General features: G+C 48.4%; 1 protein-coding gene across 2 annotated transcripts in view; it reads right to left on the minus strand.

Moving 5' to 3' along the window:
- Window positions 1–11,953, minus strand: part of LOC108799524 (cytoplasmic phosphatidylinositol transfer protein 1-like) — a 36,063-nt gene extending 24,110 nt beyond the window's left edge. Inside the window, exon 1 of one of the 2 annotated variants that reach the window (XM_018571388.1) lies at window positions 11,872–11,953. In XM_018571388.1, coding sequence (XP_018426890.1) covers window positions 11,872–11,919 — 48 coding nt within the window. In that variant the 5' untranslated portion in view covers window positions 11,920–11,953. Of the gene's footprint in view, window positions 1–10,919; window positions 11,006–11,871 lie in introns of those variants that run through there. The other variant, XM_018571387.1, reaches the window with a different exon arrangement.
- Between the last annotated feature and the right edge of the window lie 1,904 nt (window positions 11,954–13,857).

Here is a 13,857-nt window from a genome sequence, read left to right on the forward strand (position 1 = left end):
CAAGAAAAAGTACCCTTTGTTTGATGCCCCACTCTCCCTCCAGTCTCCTCTGTACCCCTTCTGTGTCTGACACTCCCCCCAGTCTTCTCTCCCCTGCACCCCTTATTTGTCTGATGCTCCCACCCCAAAGTCTCTTCTGTACCCCTTTTGTGTCTGATGCTCCCTCCAGTCTCCTCTGCACCCCTTCTTTGTATGATGCTCCCACCCCGAAGTCTCTTGTGTACCCCTTCTGTGTCTGACACCCCCCACGCCTGTGGCTGCCAGCTTTGCAATGCCTCATGAGACATGTAGTTCCACAACAGTTGGAGTGACCTGGTTGCCTACCCCTGCCCTCTACAGTATTTGCAGCAATAGGCGAGTCCCAACTCACTGGAAGAGGTAAGACCCGCCCCTGCCTTATAAAAAAACAAAAGGAAACCTGTCACAATACTGGACAGTCCAAAAAATACATAATTCGAGGTTTCCTTCTGCGAAAACCGCACATCAAAATAATCATGAGATCCAGAGATACAGGCAGCTGAAGTCACATGGGAATCTCCACATTTCCCTTCACCCCGGCTCCTCCCCACTTTCTGAGCAGCCCTATTGGTCAGTGAGGCCGCTCATCATATTAAAGTTTCTAAGAATGAGGGACAAACTGAGATTTGCCTGTAACTTCAGCTGCCGATCTCTGAAGGTGTCCTCTGCTTGTGCTCACGTTCAACGGCCCGGAGAATGTAATAAACTGAAAGAAAGTGTTAAATGTGAACTGCGGGAACTCATAGCACCCGAGCAGCATTTATACCGGGTGGATTCTGCGCCGTTGCTATGTATACGGCGGTGTGCGATGAGCAGTTTGCTCCTTGCAGTGTTTTATGATGCGGCGTTGCACTGCCAGCATTGTATTGTCACGTAATAGAGATAGACAGGAAGTCACACTTAGAACGGTCTTTGAAAGGTGACTTCCGGGGTTTGGCTCTCACTTCCTGTGTTCTGGGTACCCACATACTTCACAAGGCGGCCCATGGAGGGAAATAAAAGGCCATTGAAGTCTACAGAGACAATGTGACCGTACAATCTCTGTACTATAAACTTTAGGTCTGCCAAGACTGTGTGATATGCCGACCAACCTGAGCTATCCAATCAGCTTATATCCCATCAGACTGGCCCCTGCACTGTATACTTGTTGGTAGATGTAAAGGAGATTGTACAATCTGATTGCAACGAGTGTGGTGAGCTTAACCCCTGGATTGTCCCCCCAGCTGCAGGGCAGTGATATTAAAGGAGAACTATGAGATGAGTGATTTCCACTCACCTCATAGTTCTAGCCGACCTGTGACAATGAGACTGTCACAGGTCGGCTCAGTAGATCGGGAGGTGAGGGAACACATACCGGGTTCGCTCACTTCTCGATCCTGTCACGGCTCTCTGCCGTGACAGGGGGAGGGCTGGATTCCCCCCTCCCCGCTCCGATCTGCCAGCTGACTGGCGGAACGGACGGGGGAGGGGGCGGGTACAGCCGGCTCTGCCTCTAGATAGGCAGAGCCCGCTGTCACTCACGCAGCTGGGCGGATCTCGACGTCGAGGTCGGGATCTGCTCCGGCTGCGGCGTCTCAGTATACTGAGCTTAGGGTTACGGGAGGACGCTAGTTTGTGTCCTCCTGTTACCCTAAGGAGAACTATGGGGAAAAACACTGACCCCATAGTTCTCCTTTAATTACAGGGCAGCCGATTAGGTTCTGCTTCTCCACCCTAAAACTAGCATGCATCTCAAGTGTCATTGACGACTTCCGTAAAAGGCCTTGCACACAGGTACAGTTAAGACCGGCCCCCGCATGCTCTCTCCACGCTGTAAGACCGTCCCCCGCAGGCTCCCATCATGCTGTAAGGCCGTCCCCTTTATTCTCCCTCCATGCTGTAAGACCGTCCCCCGCAGTCTCCCTCCATGCTGTAAGGCCCGCCCCCGCAGTCTCTTCTGACAGTCACAAGCACCCTGATGAAAGATAATAATCCTGCATTGTCTGTGGGGATGCTGAGGGACCGCCCACAACGCTGATTTCTGGGGTACAAGCATTTAACCCTTCATTTTGCTGGGGTTCAGCTGTAATGTGAACCCCCGGGGAATCTCTGGTTTGAAGGTGAATGTCGCCGCAAAAGCTGATTTATTATTTTATCTTCTAATAGACTCTTCATTTTTATTTTTTTTATTTTTGCTTTTATTTTTGACTTCAAGATTTGGCAAAAGTGATGGGGGAGGGGTTAGAATACTCTCACTCATTGGGCTAAAAAGGCTTAAAAAAAAATCACAGGCGGCGCCCCAAAAAAATGTTCCGCTTTCAGGTGTCTGCGTCTCCCTGGCGCCCGGGCGTGAGACGACGAAGACGCTCAATTATCAGAAGGTGCAGAGAAAGCGATAACTTGTGGCCGGCGTGACAGATAAAAAATAATCTTCTGTTCCAGGCCCCGAGGAAAAAACGCGCTTCAGTGTCAAAACCCGCAAAATGGAAGGTTCCATGACGCCGGCTGTTTCCACAGTAACGTGAGTGACAGGAAGTCAGCTTGGAGGCCTCTTCCTGTCTCAGGTGGCTGTAAAGATAACACCGCTGTAACCCTTAACGGGAAGGAACTCGAAAACGAAGACGCAGTTATCACTATCCTTCATCTGTATAGGGTTCTGTTAGTGCAGCTTCCGCCAGAAGTGTTGCCGGTAATAATAAAGTGGACCTGTCATCCGATATATACATTTATGTTAAGTGCAGCAATGTGTCAGTGTATCAAGTCCAGGTGTTTATTACCTCTCACAGAGATCACAGCATTCTCCCTGCTTTACTCTGCAGAAGGAAGGCGCCATCTTTGTTCGGGCATCATCCGGGGGTCACCATCTGGATTGAGATGCCGGCTCAGAGGTGACACAGTCAAATGTCTGACAGATCAGCCCCCTGCTGCTGCCACCTCTCACCTTGTGACTTGTTACAATGTTGCAGTCTGATCACTGGGGGAGGGGAGACTGAGGATTTATAAATGTATCATTGCATAAAACTGTGCGCCTGGAACGAGTCTCATTCTTAAGCACATTCTCCAGCGCGCTGGACGATTTCCACATCCCACGCTCCTGTTCCTTTGGTGGTCTCGTTATCCTTGTGATCGTTAACACTCGCGCTCTAAATTGTTTATCTCTTCGCCACCGCTGAAATCTTTTGTCACGGCCTGCGAATCCCGCATGGCGCACGGCGGGAATGTCAGTATAGGATGTCACGATATGCGGAAGGTAAAGCAATCTTGCAAAAGAAAAAAAACAACACAAATGTGACATTAATGACGAGGAGGAGGATCGGAAAACAGATTGTAAAACGGAGCAGTTTGGGTAAATGGCGAGAAATTTCTGCGTTGCTATGGTGACGCACATAAACGCTGCGAATCTTCTTTAGATGTTCTGTTCCAGACGGTCGTCCTCGCCATTTGTGAAATGTATCTCTTGTCGTCTCTGTCTGCGTATCTCTTCTTTTTCTATTCCTCGCTCTCCTGTTCTATCAGCGTCCTCCGGTGCGGGTTGTGGCGGGAATTCGCCGCTGTTCGTTCTTGGGGCGAAGGTGTGGCGATGGATAGAAGGGAAAATGAAAGTGTGTAAAATTGTAACCCTGACCTGTATTATCTGATCCGACTTGGACCCTAAAAATTATCCTGTACGGCCAAAAGGGGGCCCACCAAGAGTGCCTTCAACGGCAGGACTTAAAGGATGAACGGCGAGAACGGCAACGCCACTCGTCTGCGCTTAACCTGTAAATTAACCCTCAAATGTCACAAGTAACTTAATCTCAACACTAAATTGTAACCCTTACCCCGCCCCTCAAACCAGACACTGAACTCACTCTCTCTATTTCACTCTGTTCCCACTCTCTAACTCTCTGTCCCCTCTCTCAGTGTCCCCTCTCTCAGTGTCCCCTCTCTCAGTGTCCCCTCTGTCTTTTATTCTCACTTCATGCCCCACGCTCTCACTTTGTCCCTCACTGAGTGTCATACTTTCTCTCCACTTCCCTCCTCTCTCACACTCTCTCATTATCCCCCTCTTCTCTCTATCCCTCTCCTACTATTCCTCCCCTCTCTCTAACCCTGCTCTCCCCCTTTCTCTCCAACTTATACCTCTCTCTCTCTCCCGCCCTCCCTCTTCCCACTCTGCACCCCTCTCTTTCTGCACCCCTCTCCTAATATGCCTCCCCTCTCTCCCTTTTCTCTCTCTCTGCCCCCCACTCCCCCCTCGCTCACCCCCTCACTCTGTCCACTTTCTCTCTGCCCTCCTCTCTCCCTTTCTCTCTCTTCCTCTCCCACTCTCCTCCTCTCCCTCTCCCCACTCTTCCCCTCTCTCTCTCTTCCTCCCCTACTGTGCCTCCCCTTCATTTTCTCTCTCTCTCTGTGCCCCCCCTCACTCTTTATTATTTCCCCTCTGTCCCCCTCTCACTTTCCCTCTCCCACTCTGCGCTCTTTTTCTCTGCTTCCTATTATGCCTCCCCTCTCTCTCCCCCGCACTTCCTTTTCTCTGATCCCCTCTCCCCCCTCACTCTCACCCTCTCTGGCCCCTCTAATCCTTCACTTTCCCTTTCTGGCCTTCCCCTCTCCCTGACTCTGCCCACTTTCTCTCTCTGCACCCCTCTCTCCTTCTCTGTCCCCCCTTCTCTCTCTCCCACTTACCCCCTTCTCTCTCTCTCACCACTCTGCCCCTCTCTCTTCCTCTGCTACTGTGCCTCTCCTATCTCCCTTTTCTCTCTCTGCAGCCTCTCACTTTTCCTCTCCCACTCTGCCCTCTCTTTCCTTTTATAGGGGGGTTATAATCTGTCATGACCGGGGCTGATGGCGGCCCTGTCTGGGAGGCGGCTCATCACCAAACGCCTCTGATTATCCCATGGTGAGCAGTGTCATTAATACCAAAGTCTGATTCACAGGCCCGGATCCCAGGAGGAGATCCAGTCTACCAGGCAAGGAGAAGTCTCCCAAAGTTTGCTGCAAAATTAGACAATCGCCTTCTTAAAGGGGCAGTGTGCAAATGTTAAAAAACACACCCAGTGTGGATCCATGTGTCCAGAGCTGTGTTCTCTGATCAGCGGGGTCTCTACAATCATTGACATATTTATGCCTGACACCCCTGGCCTCACGACCTTCCACCAAAGACAGCAGGGTACATAAAGCATTGGGAAGGGGTGCAGGGGGGGACTGGGAAGGGCAGATTAGTGCAATGCCGACGCTTGCCCCGGCCCATCGGGCACCTGCCTGGTATGCCTGATGGCTAGTTTATATTGTATTTCTGTCCATCAAGTCTTAAAATTTACCCAGCTCTGCCGCACAGTAAAGCCCAGAGGTGGCTTGAGTTTTGCTGCAGTTGCAGGTTTTGTCCCTCCCCCCAGCCTACGACTGGCCAAGTGAGGACAAGCAGCAAACTGATGAACTCATCTCTCTGCTCTCCTCTCCTGTCAGCATTTACCTGAACACTGCAGCACAACTGACTGGCTCCTTGTGCTGCTTCTGCAGCTCGCAGTCTGAGGTCTGCTGTGCAGGAGGCCGATCCCTGGTCACAGCTTGCATTTAGTGATGTATTATTTGATACAAAACTTGTTACTTTGTTTCTTTTTATCTTCCTGTTTTATGTTGTCAGAGGTTCATTTTTCACACGGCGGCATGTTGTAGTCGGTCCTATGAAAGTGGCCTTATGAAGCCCGAACCTGTCCAGGATTCACCCGGACAGTCCGGTTTTTGAGTCCTGTGTCCTGGTTCCAGGCCAGCTGACACCTGGACACTTTGACATTTTTTTGACAGGTGTCACGCAGACTGAGGAGGAGATGTGCGGGCCCGCAGCTCATAGGAAGAATGACAAGGATCCCAGCAAGCGTGGGACCTCGACAGCCTTCCTGAGTGCCACAGGCGCATGTAAACAGGTGCCGGCCCACATGTCTCCTCCTTCGTCTTCCTGCTGCCCGCCTCCAGACCCCTGGTGAGACACACCCAGCACTCCTGAAATCCTGCATAGCCCACCTGAGACCCCACACAGCCACCTGAGAGCCCATATAGCCCACATGAGACCCCACACAGCCCAACTAAGAGCCCACACAGCCGCCTGAGAGCCCATATAGCCCAGGAGACCCCACACAGCCCACCTGAGAGCCCATATAGCCCACACAGCCACCTGAGAGCCCATATAGCCTATCTGAGAGCCCATATAGCCCACCTGAGACCCCACACAGCCACCTAAAAGCCCACCTGAGAGCCCGCACAGCCCACCTCAGAGCCCGTGGAGTCCACTTGAGACCCAGCACAGCTCTGGTGAGAGCCCGCACAGCCCACCTCAGAGCCCAAACAGCCCACCTGAGAGGTCGCACAGCCCACTTCCGAGCCCGCACAGTCCACCTGAGAGCTCGCACAGCCCACCTCAGAGCCCTCACAGCCCACCTCAGAGCCTGCACAGTTTATCTGAGAGCCCGCAGAGTCCACTTGAGACCCAGCACAGCCCTGGTGAGAGCCCGCACAGGCCACCTGAGACCCTGGAAACATCACGGAGCCACCCAGAACAACACATATGCCGCTTGATGTTTAGTTTGTATTGCTGGGACTTGTAGTCCCCTGGCTGCTTCTCCTTAGTCCCTCCCCTGGCTGCCTCTCCTTAGTCCCTCCCCTGGCTGCCTCTCCTTAGTCCCTCCCCTGGCTGCCTCTCCTTAGTCCCTCCCCTGGCTGCCTCTCCTTAGTTCCTCCCCTGGCTGCCTCTCCTTAGTCCCTCCCCTGGCTGTCTCTCCTTAGTCCTTCCCCTGGCTGCCTCTCCTTAGTCCCTCCCCTGGCTGCCTCTCCATAGTTCCTCCCTGGCTGCCTCTCCTTAGTCCCTCCCCTGGCTGTCTCTCCTTAGTCCCTCCCCTGGCTGCCTCTCCTCTCTTCTATATTCTTCCGAAAAGACAATTGCCGCGTGCGTCGCTAGATCGTTTGGGTTTCACTCGAAGACAGTCAGAGCTTAATAACAGAGCGGTAACCTTTACTATCTACTGACCATCCTCCTCCTCCTTCATCAACTCTAAAGCCACTCCCACTGTCAGCCTGATTTGAAATTCTGGCTGTTGTGCAGGTGGATAATAGGAGTAAAGCAGGATCACAGGCTGGGGTGCATATTAAAAAGAACTCCACGACAATATCATCAGAAGGCCCCCAGCCTGCATCTTGAAGAAGGGAAAATAACAAACTTACCCTTACCCAGTAGGGCTACCCTGGCACTGCAAGGAAAGGAGCGTGCTGATAGGAGGAGAGAGCCGAGTGACCGGGGGATGAGCTAATAAGCCTGCTGCTTGTCCTCATTCACAGTTTGGAGGAGGGACAAGTTACTGAACTGCAGCAGAACAAATCAGTCTCCTGCACCACCAGAAAGGCCTGTGGTGTGTGGCAGAGCTGTGTAAACGTCAGGACTGGATAAACAGAAATACAACTCCTTCAGCAGGTAGGGCAGCTCCGTCCTATGTATTTCTGTCATGTATTTAGTGCATTGCCCAGAGTTCTGCTCTGCTTTTGCTGTAGTAAAGCCTCTTGTAAAGCCTCTGGGAACCTGGAATTTATTCCTAGCGTTAATTTCCTCCTCATAATAAATCCTCTGTGCGGTGCGCGTTCCGCCCAATCGCGGCAAACGTCACCCAAACAAGGTGAAACCGCACAGCGGCCGCGGCGATTAGCGCAGGAGTGCCAGATGGGAAAATAGTATACATGTCAGGGCCAGTTGCAGGCCGGCGTGGTCCTGATTCCCCCGGAGACGGCGTCGGCGGTAAATGTTTGCAGCGCAAACTGTTTAGAGGCTTCACATAGATTCCCCCGAAAGGTAAGAAAATCCGGAACGTCCGCGGCGAGTGAGAAGATTAATTACAGAGAAGACGTTTCTCCGAAGCTCGGGAATGAAACCTCGCGGTTCGAGTTTACTGTCTTCAGTTTGCTTTTCTAGGACGCTTTAAATTCAACGTCCTGTCTCTTTAAAACTGTATACCGACCTGGCCACGGCTAAACTACCCTTCCCATCATCCCCTCCTCCTCCACCAACCAATGGAAGAGGACTTCCTCCCGTCAGGTGACACCAAGAGGATAGAAACCCGAAATAAATGAGAGCAACCGCCAGGATAATAGAAATAACCCTCTTTCATCATTCGTTACAGAAGGGAGGAAAGAAAGAAAGAAGGAAGGAAGGAAGGAAGGAAGGAAGGAAGGAAGGAAGGAAGGAAGGAAGGAAGGAAGAAGAGAGAAGAAAAAAGGGGAGAGCAAAGAACCGATGGATGGGGAGAACGAAGGATAGGAAGGAAAAGGAAGCATGGCTGGAAGGAGAGAGTGAAGTAGGGAAAGGAAGAAGGAAGTAAGGAGGGTAGGAAGTAAAACAGGAAAGAAGAAAGGAAGGAAGTAAAAGGAAAGCTAGAGAGAAGGAAGAAAAGAAAAAAGGGGAGGAAAGGATTGGGGAGGAGAGAACAGAAGGATGAATGGAAGGAGAGAATTAAGTTGGGAGAAGAGGGAAATATGGAGGTTGGGAATAAAAGAAAGAAAGGGGAGAGAGAGGGAGAAAGGAATGAAGAAACAAAGGAAGGAAGGAAAGAAGGAAGGGTAGCATGAAGGAAGGAAAAGAAGGATGGAAGGAAACAGGGGAAGAAGAGGGGAAGAAAGAAAGGTAGCATGAAGGAAGCAAGAGAAAAAAGGAAGAAAAGAGGGAAGAAATAAAAGAAAAAGGATACAAAGAGGAAGGAAAAAAGTGAAGAAGGAGAGGAAGAAGAGGAGGAAGAAGAGGAAGAAGGAGAGGAAGAAGGAGAGGAAGAAGAAGAGTTAAAGGATGGTAGGAAGGAATGAAATAACAATGGAAGAAGGAAAGGATCTAAGAAGGAAGGAGAAGAGAAGAAAGGAATGAAATAGAATGAGAAGATATGAAGAAATGGAGGAAGGGACAGAGGGAGGAAGAAGGGAAAAGGGTAGAAATGAAGGAAGAAGGAAAGAGAAAAGTCTTCTCGGATGTTGTGCAGAACATTGCTGTGTAAATATGAGATTTCAGGCCTACAGAACTATATTATCATTTCACTCAGCGCACACTAAGTGACCCCCCCCCTCCCTCTCCTCAGCATCTCAATCTGAGCCGTTTACCTGCTAATGGCAATTCCTACTTAGACAATGTAAACCTGTCACTGTTACTACGGTAACACATGGGGACCTGTCATACTGTCACGAACCTTAGAGTCACGTCAACCCCCCATGTTCCAAAAAGAACAGCCAGCTTAACCGTGTCAGTACTGGATAGCGCGGATCTGAGGGGTTAAGCTGTAGACATAATGCGGCGTCCAGGGCCGGCGTGCAAAGTTTAGCGCAGGCTGTGCGTCAGCCTTTGGTGCAAGTAAAAGCCTTATGTCAGTAACACCCAACCAGGCCCCTGCTGTGTATACCCGACGTTGGTTCTCGCTGTGGTGCCCCTTAGTAGAAGTTGCACATAAATAAAGCCGCCTTGGATTCCGGGCCTAATTGCTGCGTTCTCGCGGTGCGCGTCGTCTCCCAGTTCTGAGCGAGCGTCCTCAGCAAAAACAGGAGCGTGTGCCTATTAATATCTAATTGGCGGTAATGAGGAGATGGAGCTGAAGTGTGATCGTGGGGAAAGCGAGTGATACTTGGGGTGTGAGGATCAAACTGGCGATCTTACACGATGGGAGCTGTGGCCTCTGCACTGTTGTCATCTCATGAGGAGACGCGTTAGATTACTTCAACACACGCTATAGTCATACGCAAATATTTGGGGGTTCAAAGGTCAAGAGTGTTCCCTGGTTCAGGCACCACTTCTTCTCTAGAGTGTTCCCTGGTTGAGACACCACCCCTTCTCTAGAGTGTTCCCTGGTTCAGACACCACCCCTTCTCTAGAGTGTTCCCTGGTTCAGACACCACCCTTCTCTAGAGTGTTCCCTGTTTCAGACACCACCCTTCTCTAGAGTGTTCCCTGGTTCAGGCACAACTTCTTCTCTAGAGTGTTCCCTGGTTGAGACACCACCCCTTCTCTAGAGTGTTCCCTGGTTCCGACACCACCCCTTCTCTAGAGTGTTCCCTGGTTCAGACACCACCCTTCTCTAGAGTGCTCCCTGGTTCAGACACCACCCTTCTCTAGAGTGTTCCCTGTTTCAGACACCACCCTTCTCTAGAGTGTTCCCTGGTTCAGGCACAACTTCTTCTCTAGAGTGCTTCCTGGTTCAGGCACCACCCCTTCTCTAGAGTGTTCCCTGGTTCAGGCACAACTTCTTCTCTAGAGTGCTTCCTGGTTCAGGCACCACCCCTTCTCTAGAGTGCTTCCTGTTTCAGACACCACCCTTCTCTAGAGTGTTCCCTGGTTCAGGCACAACTTCTTCTGTAGAGTGCTCCCTGGTTCAGGCACCACCCCTTCTCTAGAGTGCTTCCTGTTTCAGACACCACCCTTCTCTAGAGTGTTCCCTGGTTCAGGCACAACTTCTTTTCTAGAGTGCTTCCTGGTTCAGGCACCACCCCTTCTCTAGAGTGCTTCCTGGTTCAGGCACCACCCCTTCTCCAGAGTGCTCCCTGGTTCAGGCACCACCCCTTGTCTAGCGTGTTCCCTGGTTCAGGCATTGTCCATTGAGATGCTGAACCCTAAATTCTGATTGGTTGGTTTAAGTAACAAGAGTTGTTAGTGAACAAGGGCTGTGTATGGAAAGGGTTCTTGTTGCTCACAGCAGCCATATTCTTCCTTTCATTGTGTAGCCTACGCCTGCAACAATTGACAGATGGGATCTAATAATTGAATAATGTGGACAGCACGGACAGTATCCGCTCCATTCCACGCTCGTCTCATTTCCTCAGCCCACCAGGGTCACATAGCTTTGGGCTACTGCTCCATTGTTTTGCTTTTTTTCCCTCACGGAATAAGTGCTCACCATATGTTCCTGTACCATGAAACTGCCACTTACCTCCTCTGTGGTGAGGGGCATGCAGATCCGGTACTCCTTCACCAGCATGCTGATGTATTGACCAGAGATGACCTCTTGGGGGCGGTCTGGAAGAGAAAAAAAATACCAACGTCAAAGTGGCAAGCGGGCTTATTCAAATAAGAGTCACGCCGTCCTTAGACATAGCAATTCTCAGGCCATTTTACCAATTCCAACCAGCTCTCCATTGCTAAAAGGATTAAAATCGATTGCAAGAACGAAGACAACTACCAATACGGAACTGGAATTGATCAAACTTCCACCCATTCTATGGATTGTTATAGATTTAAGGCAATGCAAGAACATTTGTACATGAAGCGGCTTTCCATTGCATTTATTTGGGGGTTTCTTCAGACTATTCTCTAGAGTGCTTCCTGGTTCAGGCACCACCCCTTCTCTAGAGTGCTTCCTGTTTCAGACACCACCCTTCTCTAGAGTGTTCCCTGGTTCAGGCACAACTTCTTCTCTAGAGTGCTTCCTGGTTCAGGCACCACCCCTTCTCTAGAGTGCTTCCTGGTTCAGGCACCACCCCTTCTCCAGAGTGCTCCCTGGTTCAGGCACCACCCCTTGTCTAGCGTGTTCCCTGGTTCAGGCATTGTCCATTGAGATGCTGAACCCTAAATTCTGATTGGTTGGTTTAAGTAACAAGAGTTGTTAGTGAACAAGGGCTGTGTATGGAAAGGGTTCTTGTTGCTCACAGCAGCCATATTCTTCCTTTCATTGTGTAGCCTACGCCTGCAACAATTGACAGATGGGATCTAATAATTGAATAATGTGGACAGCACGGACAGTATCCGCTCCATTCCACGCTCGTCTCATTTCCTCAGCCCACCAGGGTCACATAGCTTTGGGCTACTGCTCCATTGTTTTGCTTTTTTTCCCTCACGGAATAAGTGCTCACCATATGTTCCTGTACCATGAAACTGCCACTTACCTCCTCTGTGGTGAGGGGCATGCAGATCCGGTACTCCTTCACCAGCATGCTGATGTATTGACCAGAGATGACCTCTTGGGGGCGGTCTGGAAGAGAAAAAAAATACCAACGTCAAAGTGGCAAGCGGGCTTATTCAAATAAGAGTCACGCCGTCCTTAGACATAGCAATTCTCAGGCCATTTTACCAATTCCAACCAGCTCTCCATTGCTAAAAGGATTAAAATCGATTGCAAGAACGAAGACAACTACCAATACGGAACTGGAATTGATCAAACTTCCACCCATTCTATGGATTGTTATAGATTTAAGGCAATGCAAGAACATTTGTACATGAAGCGGCTTTCCATTGCATTTATTTGGGGGTTTCTTCAGACTGACAGCTGTCCAAGAGGGCATGTCCTTTAATGAATCAATCAACCTCTACTCAATTAAGAGTGATTGCTTATTTTTAAATGATACATAGATATATGTTTAATTATTAGCAATGTGTATATAGGTTTTTTTTCTTATTGTGCAACTGTGTGAACTATTTAATACAGGGAATGAAAATGGAAATACAATTGTGTGTTTTTATGCAATGACAATAAATTATTATTATTTTATTTTTTATATTATTATTATTTATAGTATAAGTATTATTATTTGATATTGTTATTTAATAATAATAATAATAATAATATAAAACAATAATACTATTAAAAACAATAAAGTCAGACTAGTGAAGCTCTGCGGCTTAAGCCGAGGAGGGGGCGGAGTGGCATGACGTCAGCGGACTGTGGGCGGAGGCACCCTTCGTGTCCATTACGCCGGAGAGGTGAGTATACTGGATCTGTTACAGCAGGTAAGTTATTAACCATTTGCAAACATTTTTCTTTTCTTTAAATGTTTTTGCATATATCTACAAAGTAACCAGAGTTCATGTAGGACATTTAGCTTTGTAGGTTGAGGTAACCAGAGTTCATGTAGAACAATTTAGCTTTGTAGTTCAAGGTAACTAGAGTTCATGTAGAACAATTTAGCTTTGTAGATCAAGGTAACTAGAGTTCATGTAGAACAATTTAGCTTTGTAGATCAAGGTAACTAGAGTTCATGTAGGACAATTTAACAATTGTAGGTTGAGCTAACCAGAATTCATGTAAAACAATTTAGCTTTGTAGATCAAGGTAATTAGAGTTCATGTAGGGCATTTAGCTTTCTCGGTTGAGCTAACAAGAGTTCATGTAGGACATTTAGGCTTTGTAGATGGGGGTCGGAGGAGGGGACTACAGCTGCATTACACCTGTGCCTGTTTAGAACTTCTATAACAAAAAGTATTTTTGAGTTTGACTTACCTTTAGATGGTGGTTGATGGCTGCAACTGGTTAGATACACAAGAGGATTTTTGGAAGCATTGTGTGCCATTGTTTGTAGATATCACATTTGGGACTTTTTCTTTTATTCACTTTATGGGACTTTGTGTTTATAATTTCAGAATGTTGCCTTTAAATTTTTACACTGATTTGTATTAAAAGAAAAGTTTGTTGTATGCATATATACAGTATATGATGTGAAAAGCACAGTCCTATTCAGGTCAGACTTTTGAGCATTTATTTTAAATTTTCAAAAAAGCTGCACATCCACAAATTTGATTGCAGTATACATTATTATTATCTGTAAAAAATAAGTCAAGGTAACTGGACTTGCTGTATTTTTCTTGAAGACGTTTCACTGGTCATCCAACCAGCTTTCTCAATTCAGAATGACTTGTACAAAAAATTATCTGGGAATAAATATAGGAATTCTCTGGGAATAAATACATTTATTCCCAGAGAATATTTTGCACGAGTCATCGAGTCCGGTTGACTTGACTTATTTCTTACATATATACCATGACTTGGAGGAATGAGAACCTTCACAGATATTATTATGATTATTTATCATCATCGTTATTATTATTATTATAATTACTTTGTAGAGATTTCTTCTCAGTTCCTGTTGTGTCCTGGG

Source organism: Nanorana parkeri, unplaced genomic scaffold (genome assembly GCF_000935625.1).
Source record: "Nanorana parkeri isolate BGI_ZX_2015 unplaced genomic scaffold, ASM93562v1 scaffold1748, whole genome shotgun sequence".
Classification (NCBI taxonomy): Eukaryota; Metazoa; Chordata; class Amphibia; order Anura; family Dicroglossidae; genus Nanorana; species Nanorana parkeri.